The sequence below is a fragment of the Stegodyphus dumicola genome, chromosome 6 (genome assembly GCF_044657685.1).
Source record: "Stegodyphus dumicola isolate Sdum_Otavi_A_Nest chromosome 6, ASM4465768v1".
Taxonomy (NCBI): Eukaryota; Metazoa; Arthropoda; class Arachnida; order Araneae; family Eresidae; genus Stegodyphus; species Stegodyphus dumicola.
In genome coordinates, this window is record NC_140773.1 from 219,940,944 (window position 1) to 219,964,840 (window position 23,897).

The 23,897-nt window shown below is 32.3% G+C and overlaps 2 protein-coding genes across 4 annotated transcripts in view; one reads left to right on the forward strand and one right to left on the reverse strand.

The window, feature by feature from the left end:
* LOC118184170 (solute carrier family 35 member G1-like) overlaps nt 1-13,983 on the forward strand; it is a 167,799-nt gene extending 153,816 nt beyond the window's left edge. For all 3 annotated transcript variants that reach the window (XM_085819541.1, XM_085819542.1, XM_085819540.1), the window contains exon 2: nt 12,099-13,983. In XM_085819541.1, coding sequence (XP_085675667.1) covers nt 12,099-13,225 — 1,127 coding nt within the window. In that variant the 3' untranslated portion in view covers nt 13,226-13,983. The remainder of the gene's footprint in view (nt 1-12,098) is intronic.
* Nucleotides 1-23,897, reverse strand: part of LOC118203040 (solute carrier family 35 member G1-like) — a 119,761-nt gene that overhangs the window by 70,546 nt on the left and 25,318 nt on the right. The window lies entirely within an intron of this gene.

The following is a 23,897-nucleotide window of genomic DNA, read 5'->3' on the forward strand; positions in this document are numbered from 1 at the left end:
AAATTGGCACACTACTCGTACCTTTTCAAGAACATTTACGCTTTGAACAGCTTTGCAGTTAAAAGAGAAGCAGCAAGCAACAGTACGGTTAGGACGATGTACAGAAAGCAAGCGACTTGCGTTCAGGATGAAATCCTAATTCAGAATGAGTTAGTTTCAATTTTCAATACATTTGACTGGATAATTAATAATGCAGTAAAATTATTGTTGGTTGTTTGAGCTTTAGCTCCATTTACATCATCAACGTTACATAAGAGTCATACAACATGATTAGTCTCGAAATGACACAGTGCAAAAAAAAAAAAAGGTTACTATTTTTAGAATAGGGGGATACCTAAATAAAAATTAAGCATCAAGGGGCTATTGCTAATTTAAATTATAATTTATATTTACATATCATGTATTGCAAGATAAAAAATATAAAACTGAATAGTACTCTTTTTAATTTGTGTACTTCCCTTCTCCGTTATCAAAATAGTAATACAGTTTTCTGCACTGCGTCGTTTCGAAACTAATCAGTATCATATGACTTTTACATAACGCTGGTGACGTAAGAGTTACTAAAACTCAAACAAAAAATAATATTAATTTAGAAGCCAAACAACAAAAAGCAGCATTCTATTTTCAAATTTTCACAGGACTAGTTTAGATGGTTTTACCGAACCATCATCCTCAGCTGCAAAAGCGCAAATGAATAAGATAAGATATAGTGATTAGATAAGATAAGAAACACTAAAGCTACTGGCGTTAAGCTACTGGCGCCATCTGTTGATGAAACTAAACATAATTTCTAATTAACAAGAACTAAAACATAATTTCTTTAAAGGCAAACATCTCTTCTGAATTCAAAGATGGATTGGAATTAGGGTCGTTAACTAGAACAGAAAGATTTTTTTTAAAGTGAAATGTCTCTAGAAAATCTAATTCACCAACGGAAGACGTTTTTTGAATAATTTTGGCTGCAGAAAAATTGAAAGTGTGATTTTCGGACCAATAATGCTGGGCAACAGAACAACTAAGTCTGCTACAATACAGCTAATTTTTACGAGATGGCTTTTAATGTTTTATTATTGTTTCTAATTTTCATGATTTTACATTTTTGCCAAGGAACAATAGAGTCAAATGCATTTTTTAACATAAGCTTTTAAAAATTAAACTTTCTTATAAAATTTTTTAAATTTTGCAGCTGAATGCGCAAAATTCTTGACCACTAAGGTCAAGAATTCTATTTCATGAAGGCTAATTTATGTTGTCTTGTTACTTTTATATATATATATATATATATATATATACAGCCTTGCATTTCTTGTTACAGAGAGGTTGATTGGTTATTACAACGTAAAGTGGGTTATCATCACGGAATGGCCGCTTTACGACATCATACCTTACTAGCAGATTCTCATCTGACTGATCTGAAGTAATGGTACAAAAGCATTGCCCGTTTAATTTCACTCAGCTTTGGCATCCGTTTATATGGTAGATTTAAAGTTCTTCTGGAGAGATCTTCTGTACAAACTGAAAAGAGTTGCTTACAGTCTGAGTGAATGCTCGAGATTTGCAAGTTTGAATTCAGTTTAAAATTTTTTAATTCAAAATAGCCTTAATGCAGAAGTCTTCGCTGTGGACTTCTTAAAGAAAAATGCCCCTTACTACATGAAAAAGACAGTGGTAATTTTCCAATTCATTCTTCTGCGATTCAAAATCTACGGCATTTCGTAAATTATTTTGTAAATTTGTCAATTCGTCCACTGGAATGCTTTACTTCTAATATCTTGAGAAAATGCTTTTTCTGATCAAGATTTTATGTGCTTATTTGCTCTTATTCTGTATTTCGTTGAGGAAGGAAGCTTTAACTACATTAATTATAACAATTTTCTTTCGGAATTTTTTTTTTTTTTACCTAACGCTTCTCTCTACTAGCTTGATTTAAGTTAGATTAATCAAGTAAAGCTAACCCAAAGACTATCTGCGAGTGAGAAGGGATGCTTTCATGAAGTATTTTCTAATGGAAACTGGCTGCTATCTACATTACACATGCAGAAAATCTTGAAAACGCCCATGCATCCAGCCCGTTCGTCGGGATTTGAATCCAAATCGAGTAAATAGAGTTTAACGACTTGGCTACTGATGAGTGTCTACTAGCTTCATATCTTCTGCAAAAATCTGGAATGTTATTTTGAATATCTGTTTCTTAAATAATCAGTTTAGTTGAAATTATCTATAGCTATTTCAAAACGTTTTCCTTTCATCAAATGTTGGTCATTGCTTTTCTTCTTAGATATTCCACGATTGCTTAATTTTTCACAGATATGAACATTTTATTCTTGTCTCTCATCTGCTCGTTTTGTTGTAAAGTATTTATTCCTCAGACGTCAAAGTCTTGATTATCAGCTGACCTTATTCGGATCTCATGGTTAAAGTTTGCTTGAGTTCTTAAAATTGGAGCTTATCTATGTGATTTCGCTGTTTCTGACATTTATACCAAAAACTCATTACTCTCATTCTAATAATAATACTATGCTGCTTTTATTTATTGCATAATGCATAACTTATTGAGGAAAGCGTGATGTAGAAATATGATCTCTTACGTAGAAAATATAAGCGTGGATTGCTGTTAAATTGCATTTTCAAGAGGATAATTATAATATTCTATCTTTAATCTAATCCACATATATTTTACATATTTAACTTCAAACTTATTGACTGCATGGGTGTTGAAAAACTTTAATGAAATTTTTCAGGTCAGAAGTTTAAATTTAATAAAAAAGTTTCATTTTCTTTCTTCCAAATGGTTCAAAACCCGGGAAGAGCTTAGAATGTAGGTAGTTTTTTTTTAGAAAACACTTTTTATAATTTTGAGTCGAACTCGAAATTCATCGTAGCTACAAAATCACAGACGATGCTAAAAGAATTCCGTTTTAACCGACGTCAAAATGTCTCTTTACTTTCTTGTACGAAGTAAAAAGGAAGTACTGTAATCACGAAAAATTTCAGGTAGCATATTTTAGCGAAAATATCTATTTTGATCGCTATCGAACGCAATTTAATGATGTTTTTGCGTGACATCTGTACGTAAGGACAGAAACTGAGCTAACTGAGGAAGAAACAGAGCTGACTAAGCCGAGTAGTGGTGTGGTGTATTGAGAATACGGCAAAGCACACTAGGGCTATCTGCCTAAGGGGAGGGATGCCTTCGTGGAGGACTTTCTAAGGGAAACTGGCTCGTATACACGTTACACATGGGGAGAACCACGAAAACGCCCATGCAGTTCGCGGGATTCGAACCTCGGACCGAACTACCAGTTTTCAGCCAGCCCGTTCGCGGGATTCGAACCTCGGACCGAACTACCAGTTTTCAGCCAATTTTACCGCTCGGCTGCTGTGAGCCTGACTGAGCCGAGAAACACAGTGGATATATATACATATATTTATATATATTTTTAGTGCGGCCGATTGCATTTAAAAAGGGAAGTGCACATCTACATGTTATAGCAGTCGTATATACAAAATTTCAACGTTCTGAGGCTACTGGTTTTTGACTTATGCGAGATACATACATACATACGTACAGACGCCACGAAAAAAAATCTCTTGTGAATCCTTTTTGCCCCCCAAAAATTATAAAATTGATGTAAAAAGGATTCAAAAGAGATTTTTGTCGTGGCGTCTGTACGTATGTATGTATGTGTGCATCTCGCATAACTCAAAAATGAGCTATCGAATGCAATTTAACGATGTTTTTGCGTGACATCTGTACGTAGGCACAGAATAAAAGACTCTTTTCCTCCAAAAAAATTATAAAACTGCTTTAAAATGAATTCTGAAGAGAATTTTTCGTAGTGTCTGTACGTACGTACGTATGTATTTCACATAACTCAAAAACCAGTTGGCTCAGAACGTTGAAATTTTGTATATAAAACTGCTATAACTTGTAGATGTGCACCTCCCTTTTTAAATGCAATCGGCAGCACTAAAAAGTATATATGTATATATTATCCACTCTGTTACTCGGCTCAGTCAGCTCAGTTTCTTCATTCTTATATGTTTGTAAACTGCGCATTTTTTGCTTTAAAAATGATTGAATTACGTTGGTCTTATCTTCCGGTTAAGGTTTTTATGCCTTTAGTTAACCTGCAAGTTATAGTTGTAGAATTATCAAAAATTTAAAATTTGCCTAATGTGTTTACCATAGCAGCCATATTTATTTACATTTGAAACTTAGCAGAATAGTGGATTTGTTGCCAATTTAGAGAAACTAAGCTTCGCAAGAATAAAGTAACGTCTTCTTTTATTATTGCGACTCCACAGGTTAATGTGATTTTTCGTTCCAAAATGCAACTATTTGATAGAAAATTTTATGGTTTCAGGCTTTTGCTAATTCCCCTTAATTCACTTTCAAAAGTGCTTACACTAGTCCCCATACCAAACGGCGGCCTCACTCAGTGAACTAATGCACATTACTTTAGCACTCCATATCACCAATAGGGTAGGACAGTAGTTTCCAAATTTTTTGGCATCGCATCTTATATGCGAATAATTGTAGTTTATCGGTACCCTCATGTATATCATTTCTCTTCAGGAAAATACAGCAGGCAGAAGAAACGTATTAGAAATTGATGTGATATGGACTTATAACCAAAATTATGTATAATTATCGAACAATAATTTTAATTCAGTTTCTATAACTATTGAACGAAACAAAAATTTAAAAACCTTTCACGACCGCCAAAACTTATCTGGTGATTCACAGCTGAGTAGTGACTCGTAGAGTCATTAGGATTTTCGAAACACGGAAAATGAATAATGCCCTCGCCTGGACTCTAACCTCGGACGTCTCGAATACGCGCCTAGTGTGCTGACCATTACACCAAGAAGGTATGCTAAGAAGGCGAGAGAAATACCTTACACACTGATTTATGACATTTAAAAGAATGAAGGGAAAAAAGGAAAGAAAAACAGAACAATATTCAAATGCTGAAGTGGGTGCGAGAAATTAGTTCTGATGAAATTAGACATTGAAAAACATGAGTATTTCATAATATAGAATTACCATGATCTAGTCTGTGAAGAAGAATTTAATGAAAAAACGAAGTTGAAAACGATTAGAGCTCTTATTGACGAACAATTATTCATCTTAACTAGTCTTGCTCTCGCCTTGTTCCAAACCGATGAACACGTGCATTTCAAGAATTGATCGGAAATGCCCGACTACATCTATCATTTAGCTGTCTTATCACCAAGAATGTTGACCTGGATGCATCATCAGTTTTCTCTGAAATATTTAAAAAGTGTTCTTTGGAATATAAACAAGTTACTTGCTTTTCAATAAAAAATTTCAACAATTATAAATGTTCATTCATGTGATCATTTATGAAAGATTTTGGTATGAGTACTCCAAAAAACGTTTCTCTCATGATAACAGAAAAAAAAAAAAAAATAGGAAACCTTCATTGATTCGATTGACTTGCAAATGTTGAAAGATAACACTAAGTAAACGCTTGTTCATACTTTACAGACCTTTTGATAAGTATTTGATAACGCTACAATCAGTGTCAATATATTTGAAGCGAAAATACAAATTTAACAAATTTTGTTTGCTTAATAATATAACATGTTCAGATAATAAATTATTATGCGATAGCTGTCAAATTTCAGTCTTCTTGTTTAAAAATATGCTAGTTCGCCTGTTGCTACGTGTGTGTGTGATTATGGCAAAGCCTCGAGGGCTATCTGCCTAAGGGGAGGGATGCCTTCGTGGAGGACTTTCTAAGGGAAACTGGCTCGTATACACATGGGGAAAACCACGAAAACGCCCATGCAGCCAGCCCGTTCGCGGGATTCGAACCTCAGACCGAACTACCGGTGTTCAGCGACTTTACCGCTCGGCCGCTGGTGGGCTCGCCTGTTGCTACGATAAAAGCAATCAGGCGTATTAGTAGTAATTCACTGTAACTCTAGAAACGAAAAAATTACTCAACATTACAAAACGAGTTGCCACTGAACATTACAAAAGTTCAAGTCGTAAAGCAGCAACCACAGTTTCTGAAGAAAGTTCATGGTGTCGATTTGATATTTCCAGTTTAGTTCTTTAAATTCTAAATGAGGATAAAAGCTCATTCGAATATCGTATACTCATCAGAATATCCCATTAGAGCTTAGTATCATTCGGTAATGATACAGTATAGCACTCCCTTGTTGAGAGATGACATTAGTGCAAAGAATGTTTGCGGGTTAAGGTGATAGCTGCGTTTATGTTAACATACATAACTTTAGTGTTATTAACTTTAGAGATCCTGCGAATCTTGGGCAAATAAATCCCAAACTTTCACACAGTCCTTGATTTATGTGCAGTTCTGTTTGATCCTAATAGCTAGCCAGATCCATAGCTTTATGGTAAGTGGCTTCAAAGAGTACCAAGCGGTAATTTTTCTGACTATACATTACAGTCATCCAACTAATATAAATTTTACTAATGCTTTACATTCAGATCTATATTATTATTAATTCTCTAACAAATATGGTGCTAATTTTTAGTTAAGAAAGTTAGTAAGCCGAAAAAGGGATCTAATGTATTAGTATAATGTCTAATTTAGTCTGTGAAGAAGAATTTAACGGAAAAAATATCTGTTGTGACCATCACATGACTTTTTTATATGGCCTATTAAATTATTTCCTGCATTTCATTTAACCTTAAATTCATTAGAGATGTATTTCTCGTTCAATTGATTCAGTTCCCCCCATTCGCCCTTAAAGTGAGGGGATGTAAGTAATTTAAAGACATTTTCCCCATATATTTTTACTATGTATGTTAAAAAGATCTTATGACACAACAAGACTTTCTAGTAACGGAATATTAAATTATTCGTATTTTTTGCTGTATTTCATTTAAACTTATTTCTTCGAATTTCATTAGAGATACATCTCTCATTCAATTAATTCAGTTCTCACTTCGCGGCAAGGCAAAAGTACATAAAACCACAAAATATCATTAAAAATTGGAAAATATAGAAAAATATAAAACACCAAATACAATTAAAAAAGATAATTTTTGCTATTAAAATTAGAGTTTATACGCAAAAACAAGCAATTCAGCCAGCGAGCAAGAAAGCAGATTTTTCGGTGCACAAAACTGAAAGGTTACTTTTGGTACACTGAAGATGCAGAAACTGACTTAATTCGCTATTCTGCTAAGTTCGCTGTAAACAAAATTTGTGGTAAAAAAATTAGGCTTAGCCGCACTTAAACAACTTTTAAATTGTTGATAATTCTACAATTATTGCATGCAGCTTAACTAAAGACATAAAATGCTTAACCAGAAGATAAGAACAATATAATTCAATAATTTTTAAAGCAAAAAATGCACAGTTTACCAATATGCAAGACTAAAAATAACTGACCTAATAACAAAATAATATATATTTAAATACTTTTGGTGCAGCCGATTGCAACCAAAAAGTTAGTTACTGAGTTATGCGAAATGCATACATACATACGCACGTACATATGTCACGAAACAATCTCTTCTGAATCCATTTTAAATCCTTTTTGTAACCCGTTTTAGAAAAGAGTCTTTTATTCTCTCCTTACGTACAGATGTCGCGCAAAAACATCATTAAATTGCATTCGATAGCTGTCAAAATGGATATTTTCGTTGAAATATAATACCCGAAAATTTTTTGTATAAGGAAGTAAAAATGTTTCTTCTTATGTTCTATAGTAGTTCTACAATAGATTCATGTGACACGGAGTAGCTAGCGAAGTTCTAAAATAAATCTGATGCCGCATCTAAATTTCTGCATGTATGGTTCAGCAATATTTAGACCTAAATCGGCATTGACTCTAGTTTAGAATAGAATTTATTAGACTACCAGACAAATTAATCTAATTAAAATTAATCTACAGATATAATCTAGAATCTAATCTAGAATCTATTTAACATCTGCTAAGCAGCATTCGACCTGCATCAAACAAATCGAGAGAAGTTCCAAAGCTCAGGCTGTTGCCATTTAGCGCTCTTTAAATCAATGCGCTACTGCTGATTTTCGCGTTGCCATTCAGAGGCAGAAAAATGTGTCTTTTCAAATCGAAAAAGTAGTCAAGATATCAGTGCAGAATTCTCAAAACCTAGGTTTAATTCTCGATAAGAGTATAGTGATTTTAACAAGATTCTTCGCTTCTAAATTTCTAAAGTCTGTATAAATATAATGTTACGATGTCATAAGCAAATTCTGCTAAAGAAGTCTTCATCTAACTGTTAAAACTGTTAAAATAAATTTCTTTCATTGCCATTTTTTTATTTTCGAAATAGTTAAACAACATTATGTGTTCATAATTATTATAGAATAAAATAAACATCACAGCAGTGATCATTAAAGATTTGATACTAAAATTTTTGCCATTAATTTTCAGGATGTTCTTCGAACACAAAGCACTGAAGATTAAAATTAATTTGTTAAAGTTTATCAAATACAGAGTTACTTGCACAAAAAGGTAAAATCTAAAATGAACAGAAAGGGAAAATATTAACAATCACCATACCTGCATAATTATATTCTTAGAAGCATCACTGTGAATACATACATCTGTTTCTGTGCTGTTTATATTTAGTTATTAGTCTGGATTTTCAACATCCTATTCATTTCAACATTCTAAAGTATATTCTAGTCACTTTTGAAAATATATTGAATAACTGAGGTATCACGAATGATATGACAAAGCAAAATAATACTTGTTATTTTTCTATGTTATTGCCACACAGATATTGAATCATCTAAGTTAAAAAAAATTAATAAAATATATGATGTTTTGTCGGGTATGCCCGTACTTCTTAACTATACTTCTTAACAGTATACCCCGTGATTGGTCCTGTTAATAAAAATTTGCTCTAACACTATATTCTTTCAAGCGGCAGAAAGTGATGTTATCATTATAAAAAGGACATTTGGTTTGTATTCCATGTGATAATTTTTAACTGTAACTCACCTTTCTGTGATGGCAATTCGATGTTTATAACGTTTATGATTATTTAAGTTGATTGCTATAATTTTTTCAATCTGACTAAAAGAAAAAATATTAATCTACTTGGAAAGAGGAGAATAAAGTCGTTAACCAGATTCTTGATTTCGATTCCTTATTTGTTCCTAATATTATTTCGAATGTGTGTGATAATCGTGATATTCTCCTAATCATTTATGTGTTCTGCTGCCTTTCAGATAAATGTTAAAACGATGAACTTTTATGTGTGCTACTCTACGTCGAAATTACCCAATTGAGAAGAATATATGCTGCACCTGGGCAAAATGCAAAGGCATGAAAATTTATGATAACCTGAGAAGTTACTTGCTCTTAAGATAAATATGCAAAAAGAAACAGGATTATAACGAGCTTTTCGGAAATAAAAGTTTTATGGACCTATAAGGTTTACTATGTATGTTTAGAAATGGTTCAGGGAAGGCCAAAATTGCCAGCTAGATGTCATCCATAAATATACGCCGTATGAATATTTTTCAGACACATCAAGCAGATTGCCCAACGAGATAGCTTAGAAATATCAAAGATCGTCTCTGCAAAGCATTGCATGTGATATTTAGTGTGCTTTGCATTCGATCGTAGATTTTGAGTATTGCCTCCCCAATTGTAAGCCGCAACTGCAAGAGATAATTCTGTAAAGTAATTACTCATGAATTGCAAGCCATCACATTGCGTCCTCAAGTTTGATGCCGAAGTAGTACAAATTGAATGTAACAGATGGATTTTTTTAAATCACTTTGCTAAGGAACTCTTATGAGATAGATTTCGCTTTCGTTCACAGACACCACATATCCCGTCAGACAAGCATCATAGTATGAGACAGCATTATGTATAACGAACCACATCACGGGCACACTGACAACTGTACAATATGTTAACGAGTTTCTGCTTCGCATTTTGTTACCATTCTACTATAACTTAAAGTATTCATTTTCCAAGAAAATCAAGAAACGCTTCTGACGTCTCCCCACAATGCTTGCAAAACGGTTTTTAAAAGTATCTTCTCCCTTCTTCCAACATGCCTTCGTGATGTTACAGTAGCACACTCGGCGCGTATTCGAGAGGTTCAGATTTGAGTCTCAGCGAGAACATTGAACATTTTTCGTGTCCCCTGCTAAAAAAAAAAAAAAAAAAATCCTAGTTACTCTATAGGTTAAGCATTACTATGGCCAACAAGATCATCAGATTTACCTCTAACAGAAAACCTGCTGGTTCATAGTGGACGTCATCTACAATCGAATGTTTTACGGCTAACTCTTTCTGCAATATTAATTATTTCATGTTATTATACTTAGTTGTTTTTCGCCCTCGGGTGTGATACATAAAAATGTATGTCTAAATTCACAAAAAACGGCCTATTGGCCTATGGTATTGCAACTCTTAACGTACTGGGTGATACTCCCAGTAATAGCACACCAGAAGTAATGTTTACGATCTCTCGAATGTGCTATTTTAAGCCTTGATGAATTAATTATAAAAGAAAGTCATCCTTGCTTGGTATTTAGTTTTTAAGGGCCGGATACTTAGGTTATATGACTCATTGTTGCGCCGCTTCGTTACGTGTATTGCTGTCTGCGGCAGTGAAAACCATTTACTAGAATTACAGCATTCACATTGTATCGTTTTTCTCCTCTGTTGAAAACTGTTTAGCTGGTTAAAATTAAAATCATGTTAACTCCATGTGTATTACTACTTAACATAGAACTGAATTTTACCTCGATCCTTATGTGTAAGTGGCCCACTAACAGCCGAGTGGTAAAATCGCTGAACACTGGTAGTTTCGACCTGGTTTCTAATCCAGGCGAAAGGGCTGACTGCATGGGCATTTTCGCTAGTTTTCTCCATGTGTAACATATATACGAGTCAGTTTCCCTTAGAAAATCATCTACGAAGGCATCCCTGCCCTTAGGCAGATAGTTCTAGTGTGCTTTGATGATAAATTAAACTACACTAAACATTTTGGGTAAGGCAATTTTACTGTTGATCCAGTGCTAATATTCAGCCGGCACCGAGTGAAGCCTGACTCCGGTACATTTCAGCTTTGCAAAAACTCATAAAAGCCCAGCATAATATGTTTTCTAGTCACCTTTTTCCAGAAAGTGTGGAATAAAAATTACATCCGTTACTCTTAAATAAACGGAAAGCTGTATTAATTATTACTTTTATTTCTTAATTAAATTTCTTGATTACAGTTGCTTCAGTTTCATTTAATTTTGGATACACTAATTTAGTTTTATTTAATTTGTTATTTAGTTCTTTATTACTTATTTTGCTTGCTTTGTTGCTTTTCGCTTACCGTTCATTTAATTATTTATTTAATTACAATGTTATGCATTTTTATATTTTATTTAATTTTAATATAACTCAGCACTTTTAATCACTGTTTTATTTATTTTTCCTTTTTCACTGCACCTGACAATCTTTTAGCACCATTCTTGACCTTCTAATTTTAAAAGCCCCTTGCCGAACAATGTAGTCAAATTTATGTAAATGCTCAAAATGATTCGTCCTTCAAAACGATCCACAAAGACAATATTTTTTAAGTTTACAATTATATTAATTAGAGTTATATCAAATATGAGTTTACATCTCACCTTATGAATGGCATCCACAAACTTTAAATAAAATCCTCCAATAACGGAAAAGCCATCACGTTCTCACTTACATATGTACCATTTATGACTAATTTCATACCACTATAGATGTAATTTTTAAGCTCATCCAAGCTCTTGACACAGCATTCAACAGTTGACAACCATAAATTAATTAAAAGAGTGAGTACGTGCTCAAAAACCACACTGCTGGTCAATCAATAACAAAAGACACGTTACAGTGACTATAGTAATACTTCTAATATTATCTTAACTTTGTGTAACTAGAGTTACATAAAACTCTTATGTGTGAGAGATGAAAAATATCTCAAAAAATGTATTTATTTGAAAGAATATTAATTATTGCGGGTAAAGCTATTTAATGAAATCTGATCAACTGTGCAAGAAATTCATCTGTTCTTAAATTTCTCTTTACCATAAGTGTAATTATTTACATTATTCTTTTTACAATTACAGGCCCACTGGAGCCATCCCCCAAAATGGCTAGGTATGAAGACATTTCCTTGAAAATGAGGAATCCTATATCTGGAACCAGTCTGAATTCTACACATATGGAGTACCCACAAACACAGAAATCAAACTCCATTGCATCTTCAGTGAATAGCCAAAGGACTACAAAATCTTTCAAAAAAAAGAAAAGCACAAAAACACTTATTATAGGACTTTTCTATGGATTATTTTCGGGTCTTTTCTTTGCTGCTTGTGCTGCAAGTGTCAAATACCTTCGTGATATAGATCCAGGACAAGTAGCATTTTATCAATACATTGCCATTGCGGTATTTTCCTTACCAATGGTCGTCAAAGGCGGAAGAAATATCTTTGGACCAGAAAGATCTACTAAGTATTGGTTTCTTCTGTGTGGAATCTTCGATGCTGTCACTGTGTACTTGGCTTTTGTTTCATTCAGGTATTTACCATTATCCGATGCCACAGTGCTCACTTCAAGTGTACCTGTCTTCGTAACAATATCAGCTAGGATATTTTTAAAAGAAAAGTGTGGAGCATCGCAAATTTTTGCTATCGCCATCTCTGTAGTTGGCGTAGCATTAGTGAGCAAAGTACCTTTGCTTATGGCCAACAGGACAAATGTGTATACTAAAGAAAGTGTCATCGGCTTGTTAGCTTCTTTGGGATCCATAACTACAGAAAGTGGGGTTTACATAGTGCTACGAAAACTACACGATGTCGATGTGTACGTCATATTGTTCAATTTTGGCATCGTGGCAACTGCTGTCAACGCTTTTTTGACGGCTGCATTTGGTGAGTTCACATGGACCGTATGTGGTATTCAACAAGGTCTAGTGATCGCAGTTGGTGTTTTCAGTTTTCTCAGTCAACTCACTCTAACTAAAGCTTTAGAAATGGAGGAAGCTGGACCTGTTTCAGTGCTCATGGCTGCTGGAGATATTATTCTTGCCTTTATTTTAGATATGACTCTTTTCAAAGACACGCCAGATGCATACACTATTGCTGGCACCGTGCTGGTAATTTCATCTGTGATGCTTGTAGGGTTTAAAAAATGGCTTGATGGTAATTTAAAAGGTTCGTCCTTGAAAATGAAGTTCATGAAAATACTGTTTTAATATTTCTTGTTGACTGACTATCAGTTTAAAAAGAACTATTGCATATATTTTCTAATTATAATGTAAACAGTGTTTACTTACTGTTGTTAGATTTTTTTTTTTATTTTAGATGCTATACAATCAGTGTTACAATAAATGAATGCCATTCTAGAAAAAGATTAAATTTTAACTTGTTTTCATTTAAATTTTAGTAAAGTAATTAAGAAAAATAGTGATCCTCCGTGACTTTTTCCTAATGAAGCACGGAATCCTTAGAAAGAATTTAGGGTTTATATATACATATATACAGCCATTGTTGACATTAACTCTAGTACAAGACTGTATTTTATTTTTATTACAGAGTTTAAAATATTAAAATGTATTGCATAAATATTTAATTATTTAAAATTTCTCCAGTATGTTAATGCTAAAGAAAATCAATCGAATAACTACATTTTAGACCTAATGAAAATACTTATATTTTTTATTATTTCCACACTTCGATTTTATCATAAAACATGAAATTTTTGTTATAAATGTTTGTTATTGCATTTTTTTTTTTTTTTTTTTTTTGTAAGTATATTTTATCGAAACCCTTTCACTCTTTTCTTTCACGTGTTGCTTGAATAAGTAAGAATTAAAATTTTACTTGTTTAATTTTCTTTCATGCTATAAAGAAAATTTCACATCACTCTAAAGTAAACGTAAGACGGTTCAAGTCAGTATATGAGACAGTAATATACTTTAAAAAAAAAAAAAAAAAAAAAAAAAAAGGAAAAGCATTAAAAATTGAAATAATATCTACATAACCGTTGAATCAGAAATACAAAATTCAAGAACGTTGTTAATAATGCACTACTTTGTGTATTATATTTTATTTATAAATACTCAAAAGGGTTTGTTTTTGTTTGATGTAATTAAACGCTATATTATTATACAGAACTATTTTTAAATTTTCATTTCTTACTTTTTCATAATGAACTAATAATGTTTTAAATTTTATTTATTGTGACTTTGAAATGCAGAATTTGGAAATTTAATCATTATTTTGTGTATTATTCATTATTTACAGTGTCTTTAAAAACCTTATCATTTTCTTAGATTCTTTTATTGTTAAATTTATATAAGCATTACATCATAAAGAATTAATTATGAGCTATTTTTAAGGTTTTATTTCTTGTCAGAGACAAATTGTTTTGTATTTAATTATTTTGAAGAATTGTAGCAGCTTTCATTTTCCATGTTTCAGAAAACCATCATGCCGTTAGCTATTAAATATAATAAGTATTTAATTTAATTTAAACATTTGTTTGAGTTAGAAATGATCGAACAATAGTTTTTCATATCTATAAATTTATATTTCAAAAGCCTCAGGAATAACACAATGTATGTTAGTATTTCATAAAAACTTTATGCCTTGGTATGCTTTTTTTCGTTTTTAATAATTATACCGCATTTCAAACCTAAGAAACTTTCCAGTGGAAAATTTCATGCACTTTCAACAACACTTATGTAACTGTATATATATGCAAATCTTATATTTTTACCTAAGCAATAATTCTATAAATTCTGAAGTGTCAAAAAGGGTGATATCCCCCCTCAAAAAAATATGGGCCAAAAAGCATATTTTAAACTTTTTTCTATTTAGTGCAAATAATACATCATATAAAATTCTTCTGTAATATTCATGTGTAGCATAATGCATAAGAGCATCGATAATATTTATGTAACTTTGAGCAGTAATACAGTACAGGGAGTTTATTATGAAGACAGCATTTTTTGTACTGTCAGTATTCTCATTTTATTTTATTTTAGTCTTGGATATGAAATACTGTGTTAATTTTTTCTTTTAAAAAAATAATCGGTCATCAGCTTAGACTCTGTAATTTATCTGTGTGAAATATGTATATATTTATAGATTCTGAACTCTGTGTTTAATAAACATTTATTTTTGTTATTGTTGTATATAATAATTTTTGAATAATTTGTAAATAGAAGGAAATTGAACCTATATATATTTAGCATGGTAACATAAATTAAATTTGACTGCTTTCTGATTATCCGCACCCTCATCAAATATCGCTAACTCACTGGCGACTTGGCAGTGAGTTATGCAAAAACTGTTCGACTAGGAACTGGCAAAAAATATTCATTTCATTATCGGCTTAGGTTCCATTCTGTGCACACATAATAATAAAAAGAAGGCATGTTACAAGAAATTGTATGAGGAAAAAAATTCTGTGTAGCTTATATTTATATTTTTACTATTGGTGAGCACTGACGTTCAAAATATAGCTATTATGTACACGTGTGTCGTACGTGCGTGTATGAGTTGGCTGTTGTTCCGTGTATAATTACGCCAAAGCAGGATTTAATTCCAGTGAATATTGAAACTGGGCTTGCGGATTGTCAAAAAGTATCAAAATTTCTATTCTACTTAATTTGTGTCATTGTGTACATTAATAACAAGAGCTTTTTTTTTATTTTATTATCAATAAAATTGTGACATGCTTTTGCAAGAGTATTGAAAATATTTTATTAATATGTTTAAAAGGGAAAAGCTTTAACTACATCTGATAATTAAATTTCTTAACTAGTGGTGCGTTAATACTTAACGAGTGCGACTTATTTAGAATTTATTTTATTTTGAAAAATCCAGGATATCATTTGAATAAAATTAAGCGTTAAAAATTAAATATATATATTGCTTCAAAAGAATAAAGTAAAGTTAGATTTAATTTTAAATAATTCTCTTGAGCCATTGCTGCAAGGAATGAAATTTGAATTTAACAAACATTCTCTATTTGTGAAAAGCAAATTTAATAAATTTAAAGGAAATTTAATTTAATGCAAATATATAAATGGTTAATTATCGTTGCGAACTAATCTACAATATCATTTAAATTCTGAGAACATATGTAAATCAAGTGCAAGTATCAAAATCCATGAATAAATATAAAATTTAAAAAATTTATTTATTGCTGAGCAGGCAGGAGACAGACTTATTAAGGGGAAGTTGCCTCCAAACCCAACTCTTCAATCATTCAATTCGCGTTTCGTCATCCATGTTTCCATGAAGTTTCTGTAGGCAAGATTTTCTAAAAATTTGGTTTTCTACTCTTATTTATTAATTTTAATTCTAGTCTTTTAATTGCTAATTTCTCAAAATTTTAAATTTCTTTTAGGTAATTCACCACATTTGGTATTACTTTCGGTTTTGACTTTTACGCTTGCCTACATGGATGACGAAACACGAATTGAATGATTGAAGAGTTAGGTTTGAAGGCAACTTCCCCTTGATAAGTCTGTCTCCTGCCTTCTCAACAATTATTCATTTATGCATTTTTATAAATATTTTTTTTTAGGATTAAATAATTTTTGGAATTTTATATTTATTAATGGATTTTGATACTTGCACTTGATTTACATATGTTCTCAGAATTTAAATGATATTGCAGATTAGTTTGCAACAATAATTAATCATTTATTTGTTTGCATTAAATTAAATTTCATTTAAATTTATTAAATTTGCTTTTTACGGATAGAGAATTTTGTTACATTCAAATTCTATATATATATATACATTTTAAGGATTTTTTTTTCCTATCAATAATAGTTATTTTATTAAATGAAACAAAGAATACGGTATTACAGGAACATTTCGCTGACTAATGCTGCTGACTCAGCCTGTTTTTCCTCGAGTCACATGCTCATGAAAACTATTTCACACAAGCCACAACACTCCTTGTACGGCCTATTAAATTATGCATATTTTTTGCTGCATTTCATTTAAACTTGTTTCCCCGAATTTCATTAAAGACATATTTTCATTCAATCAGTTTAGTTTTCTCTTCGCGGCAAGATAAAAATACGTAAAAACTCAAGCATCTTTATTAAAAATTGAAAAATACAGAAAAATGTAAAACACCAAGTAGAGTTAAAAACCGTTAAAAACAAACGTTCGGTGTACAAAACTTTTGGTCCAACTCGGCAAAAAGACATTGAAGTTGGTGCAGAAACTGACTTCATTCAGTATGCTGCTAAGGGTGAAATGTAAACAAAGTGCGGCGTCGTTAGGCTTAGTCGAACTTAAACAACTTTTAAATTATTGATACAACTATTGGGTGCAGATTAACTAAAGGCAGGAAAACCTTAACCGGGACATAATTCAATCACTTTTTAAAGTAAAAAATGCATACTTTACCAACATATAAGAATAAAACCGAGCCGAATCGGACTTTTTCTGAAATGACGTGCCCTTTTTTTTTTTTTTTTTTTTTTTTTTTTTTTTTCATATTTCGATTCTGCAACTCAAATTATACCTAAATATTCAATTTTGTAAAATTTGATGCAAAATTTTCGGGAAAATTCAAAAATGTATCTTGGCTTTTTTTTAGTTTGCGCAAAGAATAATTCACTTGGCGAACTTCTTAATTTATAGCAACCTATTTTCTTTTTTTTTTCATTATAAACGAGCGGAGGAAAAGCCACATCGTTCCTACTTTCAAACAATTTTGACAAAGTGCCTAAACAACATTTAACGTTTTATCGCTTTCAAAAAAATGTGCCAAATTTCAAAACGCGCCAATATATAAATTCACACATATCTTCGGAAATTTTGAATAAAAAAACTCCGATTTTTTGCAGGTATGCTTAGAAATACACCTAATTCAAGATGATGGTAAAAATTTTGTAGATTATAATTCAAATTCTTTCTAAAAATTATTTAAAACTACAAATTTGAAAAATAAATCATAAAAAATGGGCGAAGTTTATTTGAAATGAACCTAAATTTCGAAATTTGAAAGGAAGAATCAAGTTTAATAAAAAAAAGAGGGATTAATAAATATATACCAAATTTAATTCGTAGAATCGAAATATGGAAAAAAAATTGGCATGTCATTTTAGAAAAAGTCTAATTTTGTGCCAAAATACATATATTAGAACAATGCTATATATAAATCTAATGCATAACCTAAGTCGCGTTATCGAGCCATGAAAAATGAAAGTTGAATTTCGTCAATATGCCCAGTAGAATAGGAGATATAGAACCTTTTTTTTTTTTCTTCGCAGTGTACATATAAACATACATACGTACAAAAAATCTCATAAACCCTTTTGGGCATCCGTTAAAATCTCAAAACTTTCAGTTTTTTCCTTAGTCCAAAGGGGCTTTGTCCCTGAAGAACTGTTGTTTTCGTTTTGCTATTTTGCGTTGAATCACTATAAATGTCCGTTTCACTTTTCAAACTGTTGCCACCTAATGTTAGAGTCTTGCATTGTGTTTGAAGAAAATAAATAATGAAAAATATGTATAAATGTATATATATTTCTCGCATTGTGATAAAACAACGGCAATCTAAAGAAATTCTCCCAACAGCTCTGTAAATATTTTAGTGCAAGATTCCGCGGAAGTATAAAATTAAAAAGTGTCAGTCTAGGCATTTAACATTTTTTTCGCTCACGAATTCCTGAAGTGAAAAATTATGTGCCATTTTTCATATTCCGCACATTTCTAACGTAATTAACACGTCTGAATATTCACATTTAAATGACCCCCCCCCCAACGGCTGGCACTAGCCATTGTAGACATTGGCCACTAAAGCCGAAAGCGGTGGTTACTTTAGTACGGAGGCACTGTACTAAAGTGGGCTTAAGTGGGCCACCGTTGCTTCTTATGAAGGGATAGATAATTTACATCCACGCCTTCTCCGGGATTCGAACCCGGCACCTTTCGTAAGGCAGTCGGCGTTATTACCCACTTTCCCGTCTGGGGACCATTAATATTTCAGATTTAAACCGGAAACAGCGTTTCAGTAGCTTTTTACGATGCATGTGAACGAAATCATTAGACTAGTTTTATTTGTTCAATATATATCACAACATTAAACATAACTGTTTGCGTTAACAATGCTCGTTCACTGGGAAACCGGAAAAGTTTTATTAAAATCCGCATGTGTGACTGATATCAATACGATGTGTGTGTGTCTTTACATGACAGCATCACGCAAAAGAACCTAGAAAACGGTTCGAAAAGATGGCAGAACCCCTAGCAACAGTGCTCCAAGGAAAAGTCTTGTGAGATTCTGATTTAGCACGGATGTGAAACATAAAGAGACTTAATTGGCGGATGAGAATTCAGTACGGTAAAAGCTAAGTGTATGATTGAATTTAGAATTTCAACAATGGCGTCGCTAGTGTAGAATTTTCCTCGCCAGAATCAGCATGCATAGTAATTACGGATATTTAAGTAGTGGAGAACGTGGTACTAAAGAATTGGGGAACCGCAGACATGCAGATAGAATCATCATTGGATATTAACGTTGCATCAGCACATTACATCATCTATCATAAGTTGGGTGAACAAAGTTTCGGAACGATGATAAGGTTCTATCAGCGGTGTAAATATATTGAACAACTAAAAGACTATTTCGAACAGTGATAATATAATACTGTTGGTTGTTTGTGACAGATACTCTGTAAACAAAAGGTTTTAATGCACTTTGTACTGCTGAAACAAGAGGTAGAGAATTACTGCTTTTTGTTACTTCCGTATTGTGTGATTAACAAAACAGTGAGTTTCTTGCGAGTTGCAAACTGTTTACAGGATTATATATTCCAGTTACACTTACTGAGAAACAATCGATTACAGAAATCAAGGAAGTTCATTGTACGATATAAGGTCTATTTTCTTTTGTCTAGAGTTAAGACAAAGTCCGCGTAACCATTTGTTACTATGGTTCAATAAATATGAAAGTGTTTTTCTGAGTTTTTTTTTTTTTTTTTTTTTTTTTGAATGTTTTCCTTTATCTGAGTTTAAAGTTTCTAATTGATCTCTTTTAGAGATATTCGAAATTTCATTAAAAAAGAAGTCTTAATTAAATGGCTGAAGCTTTGAATGGTAACAAAGGATGATTCAAAGCTTCAAAAAGTATGAGACCCAGAGCCGAATAAAGGAAGTGTAGAAAAATCTGCAATGACAAAATTTTATTAGCTTACCTAATGGATCTACCATTTATTTCTTAAATAAGAGAAAGGCATCCATTTAATAGAAAGCATGATTCTCAGTGTTGTATCTGTTATAATGCACTTAAATCTCCTTTAAATACATTGATGTCTCCTTTATATCTATTTTAAATACTCCTTTAATACATTTTAATCTTTTTTAACACGTTGAGCGCCACGTCAGCCATCTGTGGCTGACACTAGATTTTCCGTTTAGGCCGCGTCAGCCATCTGTGGCTGCACTAAACTTTCCGTTTAGGTCGCGTCAGCCATTTGTGGCTGACACTAGACCTTTTCGTTTAGGCCGCGTCGACCGCCGCTGGCTGATAGCGTGTAACATGATATATAACTATAAAATTTACTCTGTTTTATGAAATTACACAAAATTTATTTAAAATTTACTTAATTTTGATTCATGATTTGATTTTGATTCATTGGATTTCATTGAAACACGGTACACATTAAAACGGTTCTCCATTACAGCTATTACAAAATGTGAAAACACTCTTTTAGCCTTTTTTCAGGCCATTACTCTAAAAGCTTCCGTTGCATTTTTATCATAACATAATTTACAATATTTTCGTACTTCAGAGGCTTTTCCCGGTTTTCTTTGGAGTTTATGTTGTCGTTTTTTAGATATTCTTGCATTTTGGGTCGATGGAATGTCTTCTTTTTCACAACTTGTAACTATCTTCTACCGCGATACCAATCACTGGCCCTACAATACCAGCGCTTTTAAGTGGCGCGCGTGGCCTGAACGGGATTGCCTAAAACATACGCATGGCGCTGAACGTGTTAAGCACATTGATTGCCATCTGGAGGCTCACAGTATCCGCATGTGGTCCACGAAATCTTTTTACACGCTCGAGGCCTTGGCTGAATCTCTTATTTCCCTGATTTCTAAAAGTGTATACTTCTATACTTTTAACCGTCATAGACCTAGTTTTTACATTATTGAGGATGGACTTTGGACTTCAGTGAAGTTGATCTGTTCATGAGCGCCCATGATGTTCTTCTAAATAACTTTAAGCATTGAAATTCAAGAGCATAAATACATTGCTCAGTTGGCTCTTTGGAGTTTTCGTGGTTACCCTTCTCTGTAATGTAAATACGCAACAATTTCACTTAGAAAGACCTCTAGCTAAATCATATCTCGAACGACAGGTAGATCTCATGCTCATCGGCATAATCAAATTAACCAATCTGGACTGAATAATTCTATCATTTCGCTTAAAGTAGCCTTGAAAATCCTTCCTACAACATATACTATTTTAAAACTCTCTTTTGGGAGATGAAAACGGTAATGATCTGTTTAGAGAGACTTTCTTGGAATAATGAAGTCCACAGCAATAAAGAGTAGATGTAATCTTCCCTTTGAACAATACCTAACGATCACGCCTCAATGATCACCTAGGAATTTGTTAATCGTGTGACCTTAATAGTACTGTATTTTGATTCTGCATGATAGGAAATTCGCAGAATACTGTTTCCTTGTGGCTTGTATATTTCTCTGCAGAATTCGTGATATTATTAACATGAGTTCATCAGTCTTCTTCTCTGCAGTGATTGCGATTAAAACAGGAATTTTATACCGTCGTAAAATCGCTTCCGCGATCACAGAATTTTAAAATAATTTCTCAAATTTTAGAGTTTAATCTGTTTTTATTTTCTATAATATTTTTCGTATTAAATAATGTGTAACCTTTTAGAAACAAATACGCATGCGAAATTAGAACCAATGTTTCATTATTAATGCAATACTATGAGCAACAATTTAAATTTTACTATTCTGTCATCCCTTGAAATTGGGCATAATATTCAACATAATATCGTTAAAAAATTTTTCACTGCTGTATAATCTATTGAGTTTATGACAGAACTTTAGAATTTCTTTGTTTCCCAAGCGCGAGAGAGATGTGCTAATGTGAATGCAGAATAGTAAATCATATTTAATGTTGTTGACGCCTTAATGCATGAATCAGTTAAATTTTGAAGTGTTTTTATATGTTACGTTGATATCGCATTTGTATATGGCGTTCGTTGTTATCTGCATTAAGTCTTTCAATACATTACCCATGAATAAATATGAGGTATGTATTGCACATTTAATGTGCGGTCTACTTCAACTGTAAGGAATACTATTAGTCTAAGAAAGTTATTAGTGTCGAAAGGGCTTTTTGCGTCGAATAACGTTAAATGACCAAATCACTTTTCAAATTGTTGCCACCAAATATTATCGCACTGTATTATATTTAAAGAAACTAAATAATGAAGAATCTGTTTACACGTATTTGAATTTGGTTACACGTACTTCTCACATTGTGAAAAAACAAAGGTACATAGATTCATCAAACTTTGAGTACCATAGTCCTCCAACCGAACATGTGCAACTGGAAGCCGAAATTTGGAATTTCTTTTATTGTCTATTTCATATTTTGTAAACCTTTAATGAATTTTTGATTAAAAACTCGGCAATTTCAAAGCGAGCAGTGGCAATAACTGTAGGGAATAAAACATTTTTATCTCCAGCGCGCGAGACTGTCTATCGGAAATTCTAAAGATACTATGCTGTTTTTAAATATTTTTAGCACAATGAGGCGTTATCCCAAATGCTCTCAAACGTGTAAATATGTAAACGTGTGTTTGTAAATGAATAAAACGTCCGTTTTGGATTAAAACTTCTGAAAGCTTTCATAATTTTTTAAAAATTTTTGTTGCTACTGTTGTTTTATCATTTAAAATTAATATTTTGATATATTAATGAATGATATTTTGATATATTTGAAAATATTTTGATATATTACGTATTCTATTTTTCATGTGCCTCTAGCGCACGTGTGTTTAAAGTGTAAACAAAGCTTTATTGCAAAACTGAATCAAAATAAAATAATAATAATAATATTAATAAGTAAAACGAAAAACCTAGATTCAAAGAAGCACTTCCTATAGCTTTCATTTTTGAAATTTGTTTTATCAGTCATTTCAGTCACCGAAGACCTGCTTAGAAGGTTAATTGTATAGAACAACTAAAATTAGCACAGTTGACTGTTAAAATGCAAGTGGATTAGAGCAACAACAGAGGTATTTCAGATATACATAATAATTTTTGATTCCTCAAGAACTTTAGCTTCCTGTCGACCAGAAACTTTACCCATGACGTAAACTGTAAATAAACGCATTTTATGCGTGTGTTTATTTTGCATATTATTTTCTGAATTCCGATAACAAAGCAAGCTATAGAAAATAAAATCTTAAGAGAGAAAAATTCCATCCGTGTCATATAATTAGACTGTTACGAGTCTAATTATATGATATGGATCTGCGTGTAAAGTTTATTTCCCAGCGCCATTATTAATGCTGTTTTCTAGGCTAAGAAACACTGTAGAAGTAATAAGTATTTCTAATACTAAACATCAAAAATGAAAATTTCATAACAAATAAAATTGCTGTTAGACATAAATAGAGGCGCACTGTGTATGAATTATTTTGTTACTTAAGGTTTTCTGCGTCGCTTAAGGTTTCCAGGGACATATCAAACACGGTGAAAATTAACTGAGAGCTGAGATATCACGTATTTTACGTATCATATATCACATATAACTGGTATAATTTTTAGACAGAATTTACCAGACTAACATAGAGCGTTTTAAGCGGATATTCAACGATACCTGAGTTCATCCCAGCATGA